Raw genomic sequence first — 21,269 nt, forward strand, 5'->3', positions numbered from 1 at the left:
GCTGTTTCAAAGGTATTATCGGAAGTAATTTTTGCTTCGAATAGCGTCGAGTGATGAAAAGTGGATTCACTTTGAAAACCCTAAGCGTAGAAAATCATTGTTATAACCTCGCGAGGCAGGCCGATCGACTCCAAAGCCAAATCGTTTTGGTCGCAAGAGCATGGAGCATTATTATGTTTGGTGGGACCATACTGACGTGGTGTATTTTGAACCGATGAAACATGGTGAAATAAGTGGTGTGCCTATAGTAGAGTGCCAATTGAAATTCAATAAAAATGTCAATAACTTCATCCACTAGCTCATATGGAGTAGAAAAACTATTCACAGTCAATAATAATTTTTAAACTTTGCCTAATTTTTTATACTGGGTGAAGAAAACCAGATATAGCAGTAGAAACAATAATTAGCTATATTTTACAGATAATTTACGAAAAACCTAACATTATTCTATTAGTCCTTCTCTATACATAATGTTTAAAATGTTTTAAATGTTTAATTCTCCATTTCTTACTGCGCACAAAACCTGTCAAAAATCTGTGGGATTTTCTGAATAATTGCATCAATTGATAATCATCAAGCATCTGAGCCAAAAGAATAACAATATAATAGTAAAAATATGTATTAGCTTTAATTTATAGAAAGTATTCATGAATTATTATTTTATATTATTATTATATTTCATGATTTACAGTGACAAAAATATTTAAAAGTTGTGGAAATTATATAGATATCGAGCACTGTGTGAATTATATATATTACTGGTTAATTTTGATTAATTAGTTTGTATTTCTAGTACTGAGAACGTAAATCATTAATAAACCAATGAAAACAACCATCAAGAGCCGGTTGTACAACCATACATAAATTTATATTTTTGATTGTTTAGTATTTGTGATTGTCCTAGGTAAGAGTGCAAAATCCGACAAGGAAAATAATCCCAGTCACGCCAGTAACCTTGCTGGGTAAGACCGGATGTCTTCTGGGATGATTTCTAATTCAGTTACTCGGCAGTCGGTATGCTTAATGCCGAGGGCCATGGTTCGGAGCCCACATTAAACAGTAGTATGTATATATATATATATATATATATATATATATATATATATATATATATATATATATATATATATAGTCTAGATAAACCCTCGCTGGTAAAAAGGAGACTTATATATAAGGAAAACAACCATCAAGAGTATCACTTATTTTGCATATCTCCAATATTTCCTAGAACTTTAATAATATGATTATATAAACTATATATTAAATCAATATTTATTACCGTATATCGATATTTTATTAATCAAACAATGCTGTAATTATTTACACGGCGAATATATTACATATTTCCGGTTGCATACAATGACAGCAAATCAAGATTGTGATATCAATGTTACGCAGTACTACTTTCTCTCTTTTTTTACTTTTCATTATTTTGCCAGGAAGAATACGTATTGCAATTATTATAAACCTATTTGCCATACCAAAGGCACCATTATAATTTTGACTAGATAAATTTGTTTAAAGCATAAAATAACAATATTTATGTTGTTAATTGCATAAGTTTCGTATATGGGGGTATTTTAGTAGAGGCTATATTAATTTATTATATTCTTATGCTAACTAATAATACAACTGAAAAAAAAATTTATATACATTTTCTTCAAAATTTGATGTACCACTGTCTAAGACTGTAGATAAAGTACAAGTAGCGATCAACAACATCTACAAATGGACCAGAGACTGGAAAATACAGCTTAATAGCTCCAAATCTGTCCATGTTAATTTTGCGTTGTGACGAAATGACAAAATCCTAATTATATCATTTGACGGATGTACGATTCCTCAAGCAGAATCAACCAAATACCTCTAATATATTTCGATGGTAGGTTAAACTGGAAACATCACTTTAGACAAAAAGCAGAGCAGATTAGACTTAAAGTCAAGTAACTGTAATGGTTAGTCGGAAGATACTCTCAACTTGACCTAAAATCAATCAATCATAAAGCCTATGGGGAACAAATATGGGATTGCAACCTATTACATCAAACCTATAAGTAATCCAACGTACCCAAAACAAAGTTCTAATATTAAGTACCAATGCTTATCTCTACGTAACCTCACTATCTACCTCTTACGAAGTAATTCAAGATTTCACCTTTAAACATGAAATAAGGTTGCTAAATCATAGCAACGTGGAAGCAATACGGCTACTGGACAACTTAGCTTCAGTTCAACAGAACAGTAGTAATAAATTAATTGTAAATTAAGATTATACCAAGCATATCTAATGTAAGATTATGTCTTTTTTATGTCTTCTGTTGACTACAAGTGAGTATCTCGAAAGAGAGGTTAATTTCAGGTTTGGAAGGAGAAAGAAGTCGGTCAGGGCCATATCACGTAAATATGATTATTGGTCGATGGTATTCCTTGAGTTTTCAATCAGAAGTTCCTTCACCATGATGTTCTTGTGAGATAGTATGTTGCAGTGGTGAGTTTTCTTTTACAAATATGTACCTTTTCGACGAAATTGCTTTTCAGTCGCTATTTCCATCAATTTAGCGGTGTTAGTTCAAAATATTCAAGATTTAAATAGCCGACCAGAGCAAGGCACATTTTTCACCATGCCCCACCGCTTTTGAAGGTAGTGTTAACCCTTATATGCATGTTTTGATGAATTTACCATAAGTCAACATTTGTTATTAGTGATTCGGTAAAGGATATTCCACTTGCAATGTAACAATCTATAAAAATTCATTCTCCAAAATTTTTATTCATTATAAAAATCGTAAATATGCTTGAGATAACGAAATCAAGCACTGAAAACAAATTAAATGATGAATGTCGTTTAAAATCTTTGCCAAAAAAGATAACAGTTGTGTCTACTTAGTGACAAAAAAATCAATTTCCCGAACTTTTTTAATTTAATTTTTTAATAATATATAATATATATAATAATATAATTATGTAAATATTTAAGAAGTACGCATATAATAATATAAAGAATTTCAGTAAGATATACGTGAGGAAATACACAATACTAATGCATTTCCATGTTATCCACAAAAAAAATTCTTACTTATGTTGTTCTTTTAATTATATGTTGAATTATATTATGTGGTGAGACTTACCAACCAAGTACCTAATCCCATTACTGGACATTTTCGACAGTTATTCATACAAACAAAGGGAACAGCCATATTTATTTCTCACTAATGATTAAAAACTATTTTTAGGTTGATGTTTAGTGACACACCTGTCATACCTGTTATTTCATGAAAATATATAATCTACGCCTAGTTTAAATAGTCGATATTTAATTGAATATTCAAAGTATATTTTCAAATAAGTTGTTAATATCAATTAATTCATTTATAAATCAATAAAATTAATGCAAATACATAAGTTAAATGAAAATAATTTTGTTATTTATTATTATATAGAAAGAAAGCCTTATTCTTCAGGTCATTGTCAATAACTTGGTGAGAATGATTGATATATTCCAATTATAGGTCTAGTAACATAATCGTTTTAATTGATAAAATCAATGAAGAATTAATAATATCTGACGTATATGATGTGCAACATTTTATGCCATAAAATATAATGAAAGTCTGATAGATTTTGTTATAATTGGAGTATTTCGATTATTAGAATTGATCGATTATTATTTCGATCGAAAAAACTTTAAATGAAAAATTTTTGAATAACATCACGGATTAATATCATTAGTAAATCCTTTATACATAGAATTACCAACAGAAAACCGATAGAGAAAGTGAAGACAGAATTATAGTATGGTAGCGCTCTTTTGTTGACTTTTTAATATTTACGAATAAAATATGTTCACAATTAGACTAAGTTAAGAAAAAATGTAACAGAGTACTGTTCTTATATTGAAAAATAATAGTATAGTAATTTAGAAAAATAAAACTTACCATCCAACTTCCCAGTCCAAAAAATGGACATTGTTGTCCGTTATTTAGCGTAACATTGGGAATATTCATTTTTGCGGGGATATATCGCCGTTTTGGTAATACTTTCACTAATATATGTAGTAATGCGATATAGCTGATATATAAACTAGTGATCTTTGAATTATAATAATGATATGAAACTGATATGGAATATATGACAGCTGCGCAATAAATATTAATATTAATTAATAACTCTGTTAACATATCAATTTCTAAATATCTCGTTTTTTTTTCTAGAAAACATGACTATGTACAAACGGTTTAATGAACATAGTTCATTATAAATGAAATTGAAGAAAAAAAATAACCATCTCTGGCAATGACTGTAATATGTCCAGTGGAGAAGTTTAGATTTTTAATTGTTACAAATAAAAGCGCAAAACTGTAGGCGTATCAGACTGTTATCTTGCAACTGTGTAACAATTGTTGATGTCTCTTTTTTGGATTAGTTTCGACTTAATATCTGCAGTTTTGATTGTTTACATAACCTTTTAAATGACGAAGGGGTTGCGTTAATGAAGATTACAGAAAATGTATCGATATTGTTTTCGATATGACGTATCGAACAAATATATTTTGCAACGAAAATTTGCTGGCAAATTCCGGTTTGGTAGCCCCATTAGTTAAGGTGACAGGAAGTTATGTAGTATATTTCTGTCACAATGTAAAATTAATGAATGAAATAATAAAGAAATGTCAAATTCCCCGCTGGATCCAGCCTTATTTTACCTTTTTATTTCGAATTTGCCGAGAAAAGAGCACATTGACGTCGCGTTTTACGCTGACGACGCTGCTTTCTTTACGGCCTCCAGGCTCGAGATTACTATTCAAGAACGTTTACAGAAACAGTTCGATCATGCGGTCAAGTGGTTCAAATTCTGGAGGTTGCAAATCAACCCCCCGAAAACCCAGGCGGTCATTTTCCATAAGAAGCGTTACGCACTGCGTGTCTCGCAATTTAAGATTGACACCGCAACAACTGCACTGTTTGTTATACCCAATCAGCTGAAATGGCTTCAAGTTTTCCAAAATAAGCTCCTCAGGAGAATTTTAAGCTCTCCATGGTTTGTCAGAAATATTCAAATTCACAGGGAAAGTGACACTCTAGAAATCGATCACTTCATATCTCAATCCTTCCACAAACAACAACATAGCTCTTCTTAAAACTCACTTGTTCGCGAGCTGGTCAACATGCTGAGAGCTTAGCACCGCGTCACCGTTAATCTTCCCTGTTTCCAGGCTGAAACGATCTCATCCATCGCTACAGCCATAACTTTTGCCACCATACAACAGTAACTAGTCGTGTGCTAACTCAAGTTCGCGAATCTATAGTTAGTTTCACTAATTCTTTTTTCGCCGGGTCCTCGTGCCTAATAACGGTGGCCCGGTTAGCGGGTGCCATATCCTCAAATTTAATGTAGTAGCAGTAGCGACCCACAGGTTGTGCAACTGTTACGCGGTTTCCCACATAAAAAAACTAGATATAGGCACAGAAAATCTTTATGGACAATTGTGGATACATATTTTGCTACGTCCAATATCTAAATGTCACTACTTTTAACATATAACTTGCTTTAATGGTTATGATAAGAGCCGCGAAGTCATTTGCTTAATTTTCTTTCTATGGTGCGTTTGTTGTTTTTTTTGGGCCTCATCATAATCTAATATATGGTGCTAACTTAATACATATAATTGATTTCAGAACTATTTAGTGTGGTCTTAGAAGAAAGGGGCCAAGAACGCCATTTTCCTACATTTCATTACTTAGTTTAAATTACCAATACATTTTCAGGCATTGCCATTTCGTTGGTTGAGGATTTCATAGGCATCACGTGACAAACCCTTGACGTCACATTCTACTGACCAATTAAATATGAAATAAAACCGAAATGTAATTCCTCAAAAGAAATTATTAAAATAAAATTCTATATAAATACAAATTTTACAAAATATTAAAATACTAATAAAATAATAAATAAAATACTAATAAATATATGTGTGTGCATAAGCTGCCTTTTTACTTTTTTATATTGGTTAGTGCTATCAATTTAAATAATATATATTAAAGTTCCTATATATCTTCATACTAAAAGCAGACTAAGAGTGTGTCTGTTAATATTGTATTTATTTGTTCAATACAAAAATCTATTGAGGCAAGTTATACAATGTTATTGTAAAAATTGTGTAACGAATAACTAGAGAAATCAGTACTATGGTAAGTGCTATTATGGTATGTTGTTCCTACAATGGAGATTTAAATTGACTAATCAACGTACAATCATAACCCCATACAGATTGGACGTAGTGAAACTTTTCTCCAGATACCCCTACTGAGTTTTTTCGGCTCTTATAACTCTGTCTTGGAGTTGTCAGCATTACCCATAAGCCCATATCAGGAAAGTTTTATTCATTCACCGTCACTTTTAGAATAACTGTTCAAGTCTAAATTGTTGATTTTTAATCTGTCGAACATTTGTTCACGATTCCACCATTTCTCATTTTTTTTCTTCGTCGTGTCTCATGGATTTTATTCAAATCAAACGTATTAATGTAGACAATATTTTATTGCGAATAGAGCCAACATCAAGGTGATCTTGACTTGTTAACTGCTTCGCATATGGAATCTAGCGTTAGCTAGCGAATCTAACATTAGATTCTTCTTTTTTTAATTTTTCTTCACTTTTTGAAAGATTTTAGTTATAGTACTTATACTAATATTTATTTATGCATTCAAAACGCTAAAAAATGTCCAAGCTTTGAACTATCTCTAAGTCTACAGATATAAGTTTTTAAAGTTCTTATTAAAAGTTTTTTTGATTGCCGCCATCCTTAATCCGATTTACTGAACTAATTATCAAATGTTTATTTCTCAATTCATACTAATGGACCGGGATAATGATGTTTTCGATATTTGCGTCTTGAAATATATATATTTTGTTTCTATCCCACTGCATTTCGACATTATGCAAAAAGCCAAGGAAACCTGAAGGTCTCTGGAATGTCTACACCTACAAATATTTAGTTTTTGTTATGTATTATTGCGAGATAGTTTCCTGTAATAAGGGATTACCGTGTATCGCATACCTTAGCAATTGAAACAACGAAAATCAACAAATAATAACCAAATTTGCTAAATATAGGTTCATTTAATTATTGTTTGGTTTAACCTTCATCAGTTGATAAACTCTGCTAACTTTATTAATGTTCTCGACAGGTCGAATGTCAATTGTTTGTATCAGCAAAAACAAACTCTTCTATATTTAAGAATAAAAAGCATCGCAAAATATGACAAAAAAGTAAAAGTATCCGGACGGGATTGTTCTATACCATTGCAACATGAGGGGAGCTTTATCTATTTTGTTCGCATTAACTTTTATGTTGCTATGTATGGAATCCTTCGAGTCTGACTATTCGTATTCTCTAAGAGAAGGAAGTTGTCATGGGAGTAAGCTGGTGCAAGAGGACATCGTGCTTCCCGCTCAGCATTATACTGTCAGGAGAAAGAATGTAAGTTGTCTTTATACCATATATATGATATATCTCATAAAAATATTAAAATATAATTAAAGATTATAAAAATATAAGTGTCGAATACCATTTTATGAATATATTTTATTACCATATGTCAGCCTTATAACAATATATTGTTAATATACACCATATATATAATAGATGGAAAGTTAGAAAGTAATAAGGTGTAAAAAGTAATGGTCGACTTTGTCGCATAGGATGTGCAAAATTATAGCGAATCTATAACAATTAATACATGTGAGTTGCCCTTCTCCGTGTAATTGGTGAAATATTAATAAGAAAAGGTACTTATTTTTGGTAAAATCCCTATTACCACACTTTTTTAAAATCGTCTCATTTTCTTAGTATTGGAACAGTAAGCGCAATTTGCCGATTTTCTGAGATTTCTTGTTGTTTCTATACTTTATTATAAATATCCATTAATAATTCAGTAGCTTTCGGACCCGTATTTTCAGTATTTCTGATACTATCCTACCTTGACCCGATGTTTTTAGTTCTTCAATTATCTCTGTATAATCTTTAATTGTTCCGTTTTTATCTTATCTGTGTTCCCACTTTCTTTTCTTGTTCGTTTCTTTCCGGTTGCTTAGACAAAAAAAAATAAAATTTTAGAATCATTTGTAACTGACCGATACTTGATCTAAATCACTCTGTCTTGGAAATTATCAGCGTTAATTCATAATCCCACATTCAGACAGTTTCATTTAAGTGAATAACTAAGCTGTAAATTTTCAATCTACCTAATGTTTGTTCACGATTCCCTCATTTGTCAATTTCTTCTTCAATGTTTCTATCGAGTTCATCCAAAGCGAAAGTGTTATTAACCATTCCGATTTCAAGCATGAAGAACAATATATCTGAAATGAATTATTAATAAATGTTAGGAGTAACAAAAGCTATTTTTTCAACCGATTTTCAACCGATCAAATTTTGTTGTCTTAACACTATTTTTATTATAATCTTGCTATGAGTGATCCAATGTCATATTCTGAAATATCAATTTAAAAGCAATATTTGAAGGTTCCGTAAGATCTATTCGTGGGTTATCTTTATGCAATTTAAATCTTTTATCCATCCATTCATTTAAATTTAATAGTGTATGAAGGAATGCATTCCTCAAATAGCTACATATCTCTAAGCTCCCTATAGATACTTAAGAAAACTACTCCCTGTTTGTATATATTTGATCTCTAATAGAGCTAATATCAAGCTGATCTTGTTTCGTCATCCGCTTCGTATCAGGACAATTTCTTTTCGGTGAAACCAACATTATATTTTTCATTTTTTCAGATATTTTAGTATAGTCTTTTTACTGTTTTTTTGCCTGTCTATCTATATTACCTTTTTGGATCTTTCATTACTGGTTTTACTCATGGCAAATTTGATCATTCAGATAATTTCTCTTTTCAGTTATTCTTTTGTTAAAGCCACACATTATTAACATAATATAATAAATATAATTGTTTATTTTCTTTCAGTATTCATGGGATAGTCGTGGTATTTATAGAATCAGTTGCTTTAGAGTCACGAATAACATGCCGTATAATAGTGATGCTGCACAGGTCAGGCTGACAGGTGGCGGTTTGGGATATGACTACCTCAGGCTGGAATTGATTTCGAGGAATTCGAGAAGCATGGACTATACATTGGAGATCTGGGGAGAGGAGGCCAGTAGGGGCAGTTATAAAACCTATTCCGAAATATATGTATCTGGAGAAAGATATTGCAGATGCTAATCAATTACAGCAGTAATATTCGAGTTTTTAGTGTTGCATATATATTGTTGTACATATATTTAAATTGCTTCCTGTAATAATTTAATTAATTAATAAAACTTATCGTTGATAAACATCCATTGTCTTATAAACAATACAATACTGTGAGTATGTAATTCTATTATAAGGATTTTTCAATAATTACTGAGAGAAAAGATACATTTCGTTCACTTTAAAAAAATCCGAAAAAGTTGATTTTGAATTTGTATACAGTTCAAAAGTTATAGCGGCTTTAGTGAATTTTTTATTATTTTCGAACCAATGTATACAGTCAAATCGAATTTATTGTGTTATTGATTTTAGCGACTGTTCCATGTTTGCAGATAACAAAAGTGTGCTTTAGGTAAAGTGGCGTGAAAGACTATTTCGAAAGCAAATTGTAACACGAAAATGATAGAACAAAATTAGAAAAGCGTTGTATTGCAACAGCGTATTTTGATTAATAAAATCGAATTTTAAGTAAAATGTCCTATTTTATTAGCTAGCAATTTATTCAAGATATAATGTACTACGAAACGCAGTATATAGAAGAGTAATACAGAGACAACTCAATAGGGTCTGGAGAAAAGCTTTGCTTTACCCAACATCCAGATGGGGCTAAATCGGCCATTCAAGTAATTTGATTGGTCAATTTAAATCTCCATTACAGGTACCTGTAAGAGAACTATTTTGCTATGAAGACATTTGATTGGATCATATTTGGCACGTAGCGGCTCTAATATCATGTGTAATTGACCAATAAAATTTAAATAAAAAACAATCTAATTTCTGAAATAAGTTTATTAAATAAAATTAAATAAATTAAATAAATATAATCTGTAAAAATAAATAAATATATAAATAAATAAATAAATACTGACGGTGATACAATAGTGCAACTACAAAAGAAATATTATTAAATGCTTTATTCTTTATAATATTATATAACATAACATTTACTTAACACTCAGTTAATTCATAAACCGCACATATTATTAATCTTTATTATATCCAAAAGAGGTCGAATGTCAGTTATAGTATCAACAAAAACAAGCTTTTCTGTATTTAAGAATACCAAACCCAGCATACTAGTTTAGACAATTAATTAAAATCGTCTCATTTGCAAGATTGTGTTACTGGAACAACATGAAAGGAATAATATGCCTTTTATTCATTCTCCATTGTGTGTTGATATCTTACGCTGGTTATAACAGTTACACGCAAGAGACGTACAGCTCGTCCTCATCATCAGCATCTGGTTGGTCGGACTATTCCTATTCTATAAGGGAGGGAAGTTGCAGTGGAAGAAAGGTGGTACAGGAAGACATCGTGCTTGAAGGACAAGAATATACCATCAGGAAAAGAAATGTAAGTTATCAGAGATACATACAAGAATAATTATATATTCTAGAATATAAATTTATAAAAGTGATCAACCATAATTTTAAAAAATATCTCTGAAATAATTTTAAAATGTCAATAACTATAAGATGGATTTTGTACCAGTGAATACTTTCATAGTGATTGCATGAATGTGTGCATGCGCATCAATTTCTAATGGATGTATCAGTCCAGATAATACAGTCCTCCTTCGGCAAAACAACTGATAATATGGTTTATAGTTGATAAAGCAATTTCTCTCTACAAAGCCATATTTTATTATCATAGTAATTATTATTTGTTTTTTTAAATACAATTAACTACGCAAGTAAATAACATTTAGTAGTCTGATTCTATTCTGTTTATCTCCAATTTTACTGTTATGGAGGAGTTATTATTTTTGGTGTTAATTTGGCAGTATTTCTTAGGACTAGTTCAGAATGGCTGAATTTTCTGATGATTATGACGAAATGGTGATTTCAATTATATATTTTATATAATTATATAATTCTCTTACTTCTTGTACAAGATCTTTTTAACTAGATTGGCCACTGCTCTATTTAGGTTTTAATATTAGTTGCTTGCGTGTAACTTAATCATCATTATCTGTTGGTGAGAATTCGACGTATTAACGTGAACAACTGTTAAACAGTCTAAAATCTGTAAAATAACATTCTATTGATTTTGTGGTTTGATTTGAATAAACTGCTGCCGAAGTTCATCAAGCACTTTCAAATGTTTACATACGATGCAAAGGATGCAAAAGAAGAGAGAATGGCGACTATACGAATTGGATTGACTGGTGTGTCATATTTGTAGTTTCATAGATTTCCACGTAAAAATTAAGAGATTTCTGTGAGTCTTGCTATGCCTATTGTGGGACCACCAATGTGTAGTGTATCATGAAGGGTTACTGCAGATGTTTACCGTTAAATCATCCTCTTATACATGACAACGCTTAGCTACTGGTTGCAAGAGCTGTGAAGAATACACCTTCTCACTACCACTTGTCGAGATTGATGCAACATGACTTTTTAGAGTGAAAAACGATCAAAATACATGCAAGCACCCAATGTTCACTTGTATAGCAGGAATTTAATTTAATGCATTTGTTCAATTTGTCAACTCAAAATGTATCAACTCCTCCAAGTGATTGCATGGTATAAATTCTGGCGACTGCAAATTAACTCGAGCAAAACTCAGGCTATTCTGTCCAATCGCAAGAAGGAGTTGCGCTCATACCGTCTCCAAATTGGGAAAGTCCCTATCTTCTGGCTTCAGAAGGTCTTAAATTCGACCGCAGGTTCTAATGGTCAGCCCAAATTCAGCACGTTATTTGGAAAGGCAATGGCGTGTACAGCTTACTATTTTCACTACTATACAGAAAAAGCAAACCCTCAATCCTCAAAAAGCGACTCTGTATGAAATGTTAGTCCGTCCAGTATACCTCTACGAAGCACATGTCTGGTACAGTCTCCGAGAGATAACTTGTATTACTCCAAGTGTTCCAATCCAAAAAATTCCGCGCGTTACTCAATGCCCCATGGTTTATGAGGAATGTGAATATACACAGTTTGAGGTCCTACCTTGGCACCTTAGAACACGAAAACAATCCGATAAAAACCCTACCCATCCACAAACTCCGATAGTTAAACCAAATATGGCAATCCCAGTCGTAACCCAGGATCTCTGTCGCTCGCAAAACCTTTCTATCCTGGACCCGAAGCGACATCAGCAAAAAACCATATGGTTCTAGCTGGTTATTCTGAAAAAGAAACAATCTGATGCGTTGGAACCCAATCAGTCTATAAAATTCGACTTCTATTCGCGTTGGTTTACCTTGTTGTCAAATGTCTACAAATTCTTCAACGCATTGGTGATAATAAATAAGAGGTCAACATTGTAAAGCAAACTTTTATGTTAACGCGGCAATATTGCAGCGTGCTGACATCATGAATTGTTTGCTGAATTGGTCCTTTATCTTTTAATAGGTTGCAAGTCACTTTGTGCCATCTTATCTGATAGTTTTATTAGCACAAATCAGAATACTCCAAAGTTTTGCTTATATTTCGAATCTTAATGTCTCCGTTAGCCAAATGATGGAAATAAAATTGGTTTACTTCTTACTCACCCGATTTGGTAGCATTAGAATTTCTCGAGATTTAAAACTTATTCGATGAAACCTAACGAAACAGGTGGGGCAAGAGTCCTGCTACCATTTCGATTTCGCGCCATCTTGGTTATGTGGCGCTTAACTCAGTTTCGCTTTAACCATTGTGTCCTGCAGACGTCCAAATTTCACGTTCATTATTGTCACTGTGGAAATTGCGTCAAAAGTCCAGTGCCTCACAAAACCTAGAAGTCTCCAGAACTATCAATTCGGACGCACGCAGTTTAAGGCGAATTTTGAAAACTGATTTGAAAATGTTCCCATACCAAATTCAATTAGCCCAAAAATCGTTACCGAGAGGTCCTGATCAACGAGTTGAGAACAGTAATGCAATCCTAAAGCTGTCTGGTGAAATTGAAGATTTTTCGTCTAAATTGATAATGAGCGATGAAGTCCATTTTTCTCAATGGCCGTATCAATAAACAGAACAGTCAGTTTTGGGTAACACAAAATCCTCAATTAATTCATGAAACATTATTAAATCCGCTAAAAACAACTGTATTGTGTGGTATTCATGCTGGAAACATCATTGGTATATTTTTTTTTAAAATGACCAAGGTGTTGCAGTTACTGTTACTGCTGAAGGGTACCAAGATATGACTCGAAACTTTCTTGTGCCTGAAATGAAATTGGAAGGAGTAGAGAACATGTGGTTCAACAAGATATCGCCACAGCACACACAGCCCGTTCAACATTTCAATTATTTATTGATATTTTTCTACGAAAACTAATTTCGTGAAATGGCTATTTAGCATGGCCAGCCAGATCTCCGGATTTCACACTTTCAAACGATTCAACATCATAAAGACAATATTCGTCACGAAATTGAAGAAATTCAATCTCAGATGTTGCAGGATGTCATGAAAAGTGTCTTAAAAAGCCGAAAGTTGCATAGGAATCGCGGTCACCATTTAACCGATATAATTTTTCAATCATAACGAAAAAAATGTAAAGACCAGATAAACTCTCTGTGAAACCAACTTACTTGTCAGTTATTGGCAATCAAAATGGTAGCGGGACTTTTGTCCCACGTTGTATTTGAAATAAACATTCAGAAACTTGTGGAATGGTTTTCGTTCTCAGTAGTTTTAACTTAAAACGTAATATATATATATATATATATATATATATATATATATATATATATATATATATATATATATATATATATATATATATATATATATATTTTTTTTTTTTTTTTCAGTATTCATGGATGAGCCGCGGTATGTACAGGATCAGTTGCGTACGAGTTACGAACAACATGTTAAAGAACGCCGATGCCGCCGAAACCAGGATAACAGAGGGAGGTCTGGGGTACGATTACGTCAAGATTGAAATGACTTCGAAGAATTCGAAGGGTCTCGATTTCACCGTGGAAATCTGGGGAGAAGAGAATAGTTCACGTTCGAATATAGCTGTAATAGCCAACACCGTTAACCGAGAAATATTCGTAGGCGGCGAAAAATATTGTAAATGTAGTTAAATGTATAGAATCCGGCCCCGATATATTCTGTACATTAACATTATTTCATGTAATCAATTAATTGTATAATAAAATTCGTATGCTTATCTCAAAAGTAAGTTGTTGATTATCCTTCACTACCATGTCAAAATTCATATTTTATTTATAGAATAGACAGACTTAGGATATGATAAAAAATAGTGTTTTAATAAAATATTTTATTTTAATGACATTTGACTTTTGTATATATAAACATAGAGAAATAGAGATTTAACTTTATAGGAAATTTTGGGGAAAGGTTTCGCGACGTCCAACATGTAGATGTCGCTACCTTTAACTTATTACGTGTTTTATAATGCCTTTATTGTTTATTTGTTTCAGTCGCTATTTCCATTTGACTAACCTGAGGAGCAGTGCACTTATATTTTTATAACGTTTAGAGATTAAGTTATTAGTTCATTAGTATTTATAAGACGGTAGTATAATAAGTAAAGTGAATTCTCGATCTTGAAGGCGTTCTGAAACCGGGATGCACAGATAGTAAAGAAATGTAGAATGATTTTGGTCGTTAATGTTAAAAATCCCAAAGTGACTGGATTAACCATCAATGAAATTTATAATCGTTACAGCGTGTTTTGCTGTAAGTTGAGGTACGTTTATTCATATTAATAATCATATAAACTATCAAATATTAATTTTTTAATTTTAGAAATTAATCCCTTTCCGAAAGAAGCTACACAAACGGCCATATACTTTTATTGTTGGATCAATTATTTGATAGCTGAAACTAAATAATAGCTCCTGAATGTAAACCTTTTAAGAGAGGATTAACCAATTAATTAATTAAGATTAAAACACTAGGAATTTTGATGCAAAGCGATTCAGGACTTAAATAGTGTTTAAGTGTAAAAGTGAATTAAATATTAAATAATCACCTTGAGGGGGTTTATTTCATTAAATAACAAAAAGTGTAATAGCTTTATACCTTCTCTTGTAGATATTCTTATATGAACAAATGAGACAAGGCAATATCACATGCCCCAGAAAATTTTTGACCAATGCTTTATCTACTTTACACTTGTGATATACGACAAATGGAGAATATTACGACGGCTGCATTTGCTGATGATACTGCGATTATAGATGTCGGAGACAATAGTGAAGAAGCCTCACGAAAATTACAACGGGCAAGTGACATTATAAATAATTGGACACAAGCTTGGAAAATAAGAATTAATGAAACAAATCTGTACCATTACAGTTCACCTATAAATAGTCAGTGCAAGAACCAATAACATTAAATAATACTGTCATTCCATATAGCAACAACGCTAAATATCTCGAAATGAATCTTGATGCAAAACTTCGCTGGAAGGAACATATAAAGACGAAATAAAAAGAACTGGAATTGAAATATAGGAAAATGTACTTTCTAATTAGAAGAATATCACAATTATCATTATATAGTAAATTGCTATTTTATAAGCAAATACCTATATGGACATATGGAGTTCAATTATGGGGATGTTCTGCAAAGAGTAACATAAAAAAAATACAACATTGTCAGCATACAAGTATTGTGGGCGCACTCAAATACCATAGGACTGATTACCTACATCGAGACCTTCAGATACCCACAGTCAGTCAAGAAATCAAGATTCAATTGCAAGGGGGCATTAGGAATGGCTCCATTTTCATGATAATATTAAAATATTGCAGCTTTTGGATACCACCAGAACAGGTCACAGACTCAAAAGAATCAAACCATCTGATCTTGTATAGTGTTGTGTAGTGAGATGCATATAATAATACAACAGTGACATGTATCGGACATGTAAGAGGAATCAACCAAATTACAATACAAAAAATTGTAGAAAAATATAGTCCACCTAATAAAACAGCTCATGCACATCATAGATGATATGGAACATGCTGTCAAATCATATCTCATATCTCGTTTTACCCTAGCAAAAAAGTGATAGAGTACTTATCTGATGCATCGAATCTGAATCTGAATTGCCTGTTTTATTGAGCACACTATAGAACATATACAATACAATTCACAGTAAAGATTAGAGCCTCCTTAATTGTATCCAGATTGCAGCTTCATTTTTTAATAGGTTGCAATTAACTCTAGCCATATTATCTGATAGCTATACTAGTATGAATCAGAATACCCTAAAATATTGCTTAAATTTCGAATCTTGAGTGTTTCCATTACAGCCAAATAATGTAAATCACGAAATTAGGGTGAAAAAACTGGTTTACCTCTTACTCGCCCGATTTGGTAGCACGAGAATTTCTCGAGTTTAAAAACATACAGAAAACTGGTGGCACGGTTTCCATTCTCCAAGTGATTTTAACTTAAAATGTAAACAACGAATAATATATCATAATCGTTTATATTTTTTCGGTATTTATTATACTTTATTACCGCGTCAAAATTCATATATTGATCATAGAACAGACAGATATTGGATAAGATTAAAACATGTTTATCCCTTAACTCTCAATAATTGTCATTTTTCTTTATATCATTTAACTGTTCACCCCTGTTGTTGTCATCCTAATCGTTGACAATATTCTGTTGACGTCCATTGTATCTATACTAACAATTTTATCTGTACACACTTTGTTTTTCATATATTTTACTTTAATTTATTAATAGAATATCCCAAGGAGTTTAAATTAATACTTATATTACAGGAGGAAACTAAAAAATATATAATATTAATAAAACATTTTATTTAAATATCAGTTAACATTTGTATAAAATACTTTCAAAAAACATTTACAGAATTTTAATAATATTTATAATATATATAATATATATATTTATAATAAATATTTATAATTTTAATAATATTTATTTACAGAATATATATTAGACTCTTCCGGGACGGATAATACACAAAAACTACAACTTTGGTTTGTTATTGCAGTGTTTATATATAGCTAAGGAAGATGTGTATAAAAGATGATGTATAAGAGATTTTATTCTATTTATATTAAAATCTTCAAATATACGCATGATTTCCAACAACTGGCAACGTCGCAAATTCAAGTCCTTACGCGCTTGCCAGCATTCTCCACAACTAGACTCTTGTTACAATATTGTACCCATTAGGACCTCAACAACTCAACATAACTTTACCTAACGCCTGACTGTATTTTGTTAATAATTGATATTTCGAGGTAGTGTGACACACTGACGCTAGATGCTGTTTAAAGTTACGGGACTTCCCTCTATTTTAAATGTATATTTAATGTTGATATACTATTGGCTAACTTTCACCTAATTGATAAACTGCATATATTTATCATATCTGCGAATGCTACATTTATAAGAGGTCGAAAGTCATTGGTTCTCTCAACGAAAATAAACTCATACATAAACATATGTAAGAATAAAAACTCAACATTATAATTAAAATGATTAAACAAAATTATTTATATTACTCGTTATACCGCCGAAACCGGGAAGTCTTATACCTTTATGAGGTTATAGACAGTAAAAAAGTTATAAATTAGGACAGGTTTGTAAACAGAGAAACGGCGATACAAACGGACACTAAGGTTTCTCGAGGAAATAACATTATGTTTATGGAAGATGGAGATGTTATGATTAAGAGTAAGTACGAGACAATTCTTTCCAGGATACACTAAAAACCATCGTGGTCTGGTAGATTGAAAGTACAAACAGTGTTGCATTATACTGTAGCGACCGCTAAAACCCTTTAGGTCACCATTATTACATCTACATTAACTTCAAAGGTTGGCAACGCTGGTTGATTGGTACTATGCGATTATCGGGTATAAAAGGCCACCATGATGACGTCTCATCCTCTTTTCTCTATCCCTTGTAACCGTACCACTTCCATAGCGCTTCCGTACTTCCTTAACCTAACCTAATATTATGTCCATCTTCCCGTCGAAGTCCTATATAAGATCGACATAAACTAGTTTTCTCTATTGTGAGTGCGGGATTAAAAATATCAGTATTCATTTCCGAAAATAAGAATATGAAATATTAAATGAGCAAGCATTTTATGGAAGGTATAAAGAAAAATATAGCCTAATATTAAATTTTTAATTATAAATCAAAGAAATAAAACAATGAAACTTAACTATAGTATAAACAATTTACTAAATTACCTCCTATTTGGATATGAATTACAAATTTATTGTATATAAATAACATATAACAACTTCCTTGTATATATATATATATATATATATATATATATATAATATGCCTTTATACCTTTCATACTAATTAATAATTAACTAGTATACAATAAAAGTAGAGATAGAACATTTTTTCCAAAGAAAGGCAATGATAATATATATTACGTATAAAGAACTATCTACTATATAGTGGAATCCTGCTGGGGCATGGATGTACTTTATGTTTGTGTTTGTAATTATAAATGTTTTTAGGTAAAGTTGGAAAATCCGACAAGGAATAACCATCTAAGTTGGTCACTGGCCAGTCGGTAAGCTTAATGCCGAGGACCGTGGTTCGGAGACCAAGTTAAACTGTAGGTCCGTAAAAAAAAGTCTTTTTATATAAATAATATATATATTTTATATTTTTTATATAATATATTTTTAAATATTTAAAAAAAGAAGAGGAAACGTTCTCCATCAATTAATGTATTGTCGATAAATCTTATTTGCCTTATCGTACACTGTTTACTCTACCTCAAATATATCGATATCTGTATGGAAATTACTACCTTGTAAATTACTCCTTATACGTCTACTGGTAATAGGCAATTAGGCATTAATATATTTTTTTCTGTAACGTCCGGTGACTTCCAACTATTAAAGTATTCCAAATTCTTAGAATATAGCTTAGATTGTGTAACATCAATATTTTGAATCTGACAAAGACACCACCGAAATTCAGTATGAATAATAAAATCATTAAGTTGAGGAAACAGAGGAGGGATCATCCTTTTTGTCATCGGCGTTGGTTGTACAGCAAGCCCAAGATCAATTTTCCGCATATGTCGGTTTCTTTCTTTTGCTGCTGAATCGAATGAGAGACATTGAGATAAAAAGAGATTAAACTGATGTATCCTGCTTGGAATAACTGATTTGAAACTTACCTTTGATATTATTAGAAGGTGCTATTTAAATAAACAAGAACGTCAATAAATAACTTTATAAAAAACCGTAACAAACGGTTTAATAATTAAACAAATAAATACCTAACGTTAAATCAGATAAACATAACTATTGGTTTGAAGAATTGCTTAGCTTATAGTACTCTGCAGTGTTGATAAATTTAAACGCAAGAACTATATAGACTATTCAAAGTTTTTTTTTAGTAATGAGTCATGGATATTTGTGACGTAGAAATATTGCAATGTTGCCGCATCAATTCTGAGTTTTAGTTCAGTTTGGCTTTGAAATATAAAAAAATTCTAATCTAAATAAAATAGTTGAACAAACATATTATCAAATATAATTTATTTTAACATTATAGTGCATCTAATACAGATATTTTCGAACGACTTAAAACTACAATTAAGAACACAGATATAATAGTTTGTAGGTTAGTTTTGTTTTCTTTACATTGAACTTTTTTCCACGCCATCAATGAGGTAGAGTGGTGGTGGTGGTTCTAGGTGCGTTTTTTTATGTAGTGGTATCCCCCTGGAGGCCTAATCTATCTAATTAACAATTGTATATCTGAGAAACGTATTTTACTATCCTTCGAGAGCTTATTTACCTTTTTACGTTTAGTTCTCGTTTCCTTCGATGGTGGGTTTACTTGTCAAATCATCTTGGTATCACTGTATATCTTATTTCTTCTGCTACTATCTGTGTACACCATTTCTCATAAAATTAATCACTGAATTCTGTCTAATGCATTTACCATATCTAAAAAACGGTAAGTATTCGTCTCTCCTCATACGTTCTAACCTAATGCTCATGTTTAATTTTGAACAATTACAATCATATCTGTGCACACAAATCTTTCACGCCCTACAATACCATTTTCTACAGTTATGTCCAATTAATTATGTGCATATCTTTAATTGTTTCCACTCTCATCATTCTGTCTCATGAATTTCCAGCATTATTACATATCCTGAAAGTTTCCTTCAGATACTTTCACTTTCCGACTCACTGTCCAATTCAATCACTAAACTGTTAATTTCTAATCTATCTAAAACATGTTAACAATTCCACCATTTTTCAATTACTTCCTCTGTATGTCTTATCGAGTTCATCCAAACCGAAGGTGTTACGGTTGATAATGCTTCCTTCCACATATCCAAACAGTTTTTGATGGAATATACTTCTCGACCAGCAATATATCTGCAGTTAGTTATTAATAAATATAATGGCCAACAAAACCTAATCAAATGCTAATGTAACTTTTACATTTTTAGGTCAATTTTTGTTGTTTTTACACTTTTTTTGTTACTGTCTTGCCAAGAGTGCCACAATGAACTATTTTGAAATGTTCAAGTTTTATACAGATACACAAATTCAAATAGTTTATCTTACTTGATCTTATTTTATGCTTTTAAAAATTGAATTCTTTTTAAGCCAATGTCTTGAAGTTCTATTAAACCTCGATGGTTATCTTTACACCATTTAAACCCTATGCACTGTAAGAGTGTATGAAAGGATGTCTTACATCGCTTAAAAAGCTGCATGTTCCTAATTCTTTTGTGTATACTTTCCAAACAGACAATTTTCTTTAAAATAATTATATTAAATTATGTTTATATCGATAAAATAGTTTGTGTACTTACTGTTCTTATACATTTCGTATATTTGGTCTCAAATAGAGCTAATATCAAGATGGTCAAGATTTCTCACCCACTTTGTATGTAGACGGGTTTTCTTGAGTGAATCTATCGTAATATTCTTCATTTTGTAAGCGATAATATTCACTGTACCCACACTAATATTTAACGCGGCGGCAACCCGCTAAAACATTTTCAATAAAATAGTATGAAGTTATATTATTT

The 21,269-nt window shown here is 31.5% G+C and overlaps 3 protein-coding genes and 1 long non-coding RNA gene across 4 annotated transcripts in view; 2 read left to right on the forward strand and 2 right to left on the reverse strand.

Moving 5' to 3' along the window:
• The window catches only part of LOC143191614 (aldo-keto reductase family 1 member B1), a 38,774-nt gene extending 34,384 nt beyond the window's left edge, over positions 1-4,390 (reverse strand). Inside the window, exon 1 of the mRNA XM_076396865.1 lies at positions 3,936-4,390. Coding sequence (XP_076252980.1) covers positions 3,936-4,178 — 243 coding nt within the window. The 5' untranslated portion in view covers positions 4,179-4,390. The remainder of the gene's footprint in view (positions 1-3,935) is intronic.
• Positions 4,391-7,263: 2,873 nt separating this feature from the next.
• LOC143190880 (uncharacterized) lies at positions 7,264-9,356 on the forward strand. Its single transcript, XM_076395450.1, has 2 exons — positions 7,264-7,481; positions 8,984-9,356. The coding sequence occupies exons 1-2, from the start codon at positions 7,311-7,313 to the stop codon at positions 9,239-9,241; spliced, it is 429 nt and encodes a 142-aa protein (XP_076251565.1). The 5' UTR covers positions 7,264-7,310; the 3' UTR covers positions 9,242-9,356.
• A 975-nt stretch (positions 9,357-10,331) lies between these two features.
• LOC143191621 (uncharacterized) lies at positions 10,332-14,389 on the forward strand. The gene is made up of 2 exons (XM_076396874.1): positions 10,332-10,627; positions 14,017-14,389. Exons 1-2 carry the CDS (start codon positions 10,406-10,408, stop codon positions 14,293-14,295), a joined length of 501 nt encoding a protein of 166 aa, XP_076252989.1. The 5' UTR covers positions 10,332-10,405; the 3' UTR covers positions 14,296-14,389.
• A 5,346-nt stretch (positions 14,390-19,735) lies between these two features.
• LOC143191982 (uncharacterized) lies at positions 19,736-20,153 on the reverse strand. Its single transcript, XR_013004685.1, has 2 exons — positions 20,015-20,153; positions 19,736-19,974 (listed from the first exon to the last, which is right to left on the reverse strand). It is a non-coding gene; the product is annotated as an uncharacterized LOC143191982 (long non-coding RNA).
• Between the last annotated feature and the right edge of the window lie 1,116 nt (positions 20,154-21,269).

This window comes from Rhynchophorus ferrugineus, unplaced genomic scaffold, assembly GCF_030347505.1.
Source record: "Rhynchophorus ferrugineus isolate W39M unplaced genomic scaffold, kcgeb_rfMv2 rfM2, whole genome shotgun sequence".
NCBI classification, from domain to species: Eukaryota; Metazoa; Arthropoda; class Insecta; order Coleoptera; family Curculionidae; genus Rhynchophorus; species Rhynchophorus ferrugineus.

What these genes read in the sequence shown, in the direction of transcription:
- LOC143190880 (XM_076395450.1), top strand. Translation starts at nt 7,311, where the DNA reads ATGAGGGGAGCTTTATCTATTTTGTTCGCATTAACTTTTATGTTGCTA. An exon ending in ATACTGTCAGGAGAAAGAAT is followed by an intron (nt 7,482 to 8,983) that starts GTAAGTTGTCTT and finishes ATTTTCTTTCAG; the next exon opens with TATTCATGGGATAGTCGTGG.
- LOC143191621 (XM_076396874.1), top strand. Translation starts at nt 10,406, where the DNA reads ATGAAAGGAATAATATGCCTTTTATTCATTCTCCATTGTGTGTTGATA. An exon ending in ATACCATCAGGAAAAGAAAT is followed by an intron (nt 10,628 to 14,016) that starts GTAAGTTATCAG and finishes TTTTTTTTTCAG; the next exon opens with TATTCATGGATGAGCCGCGG.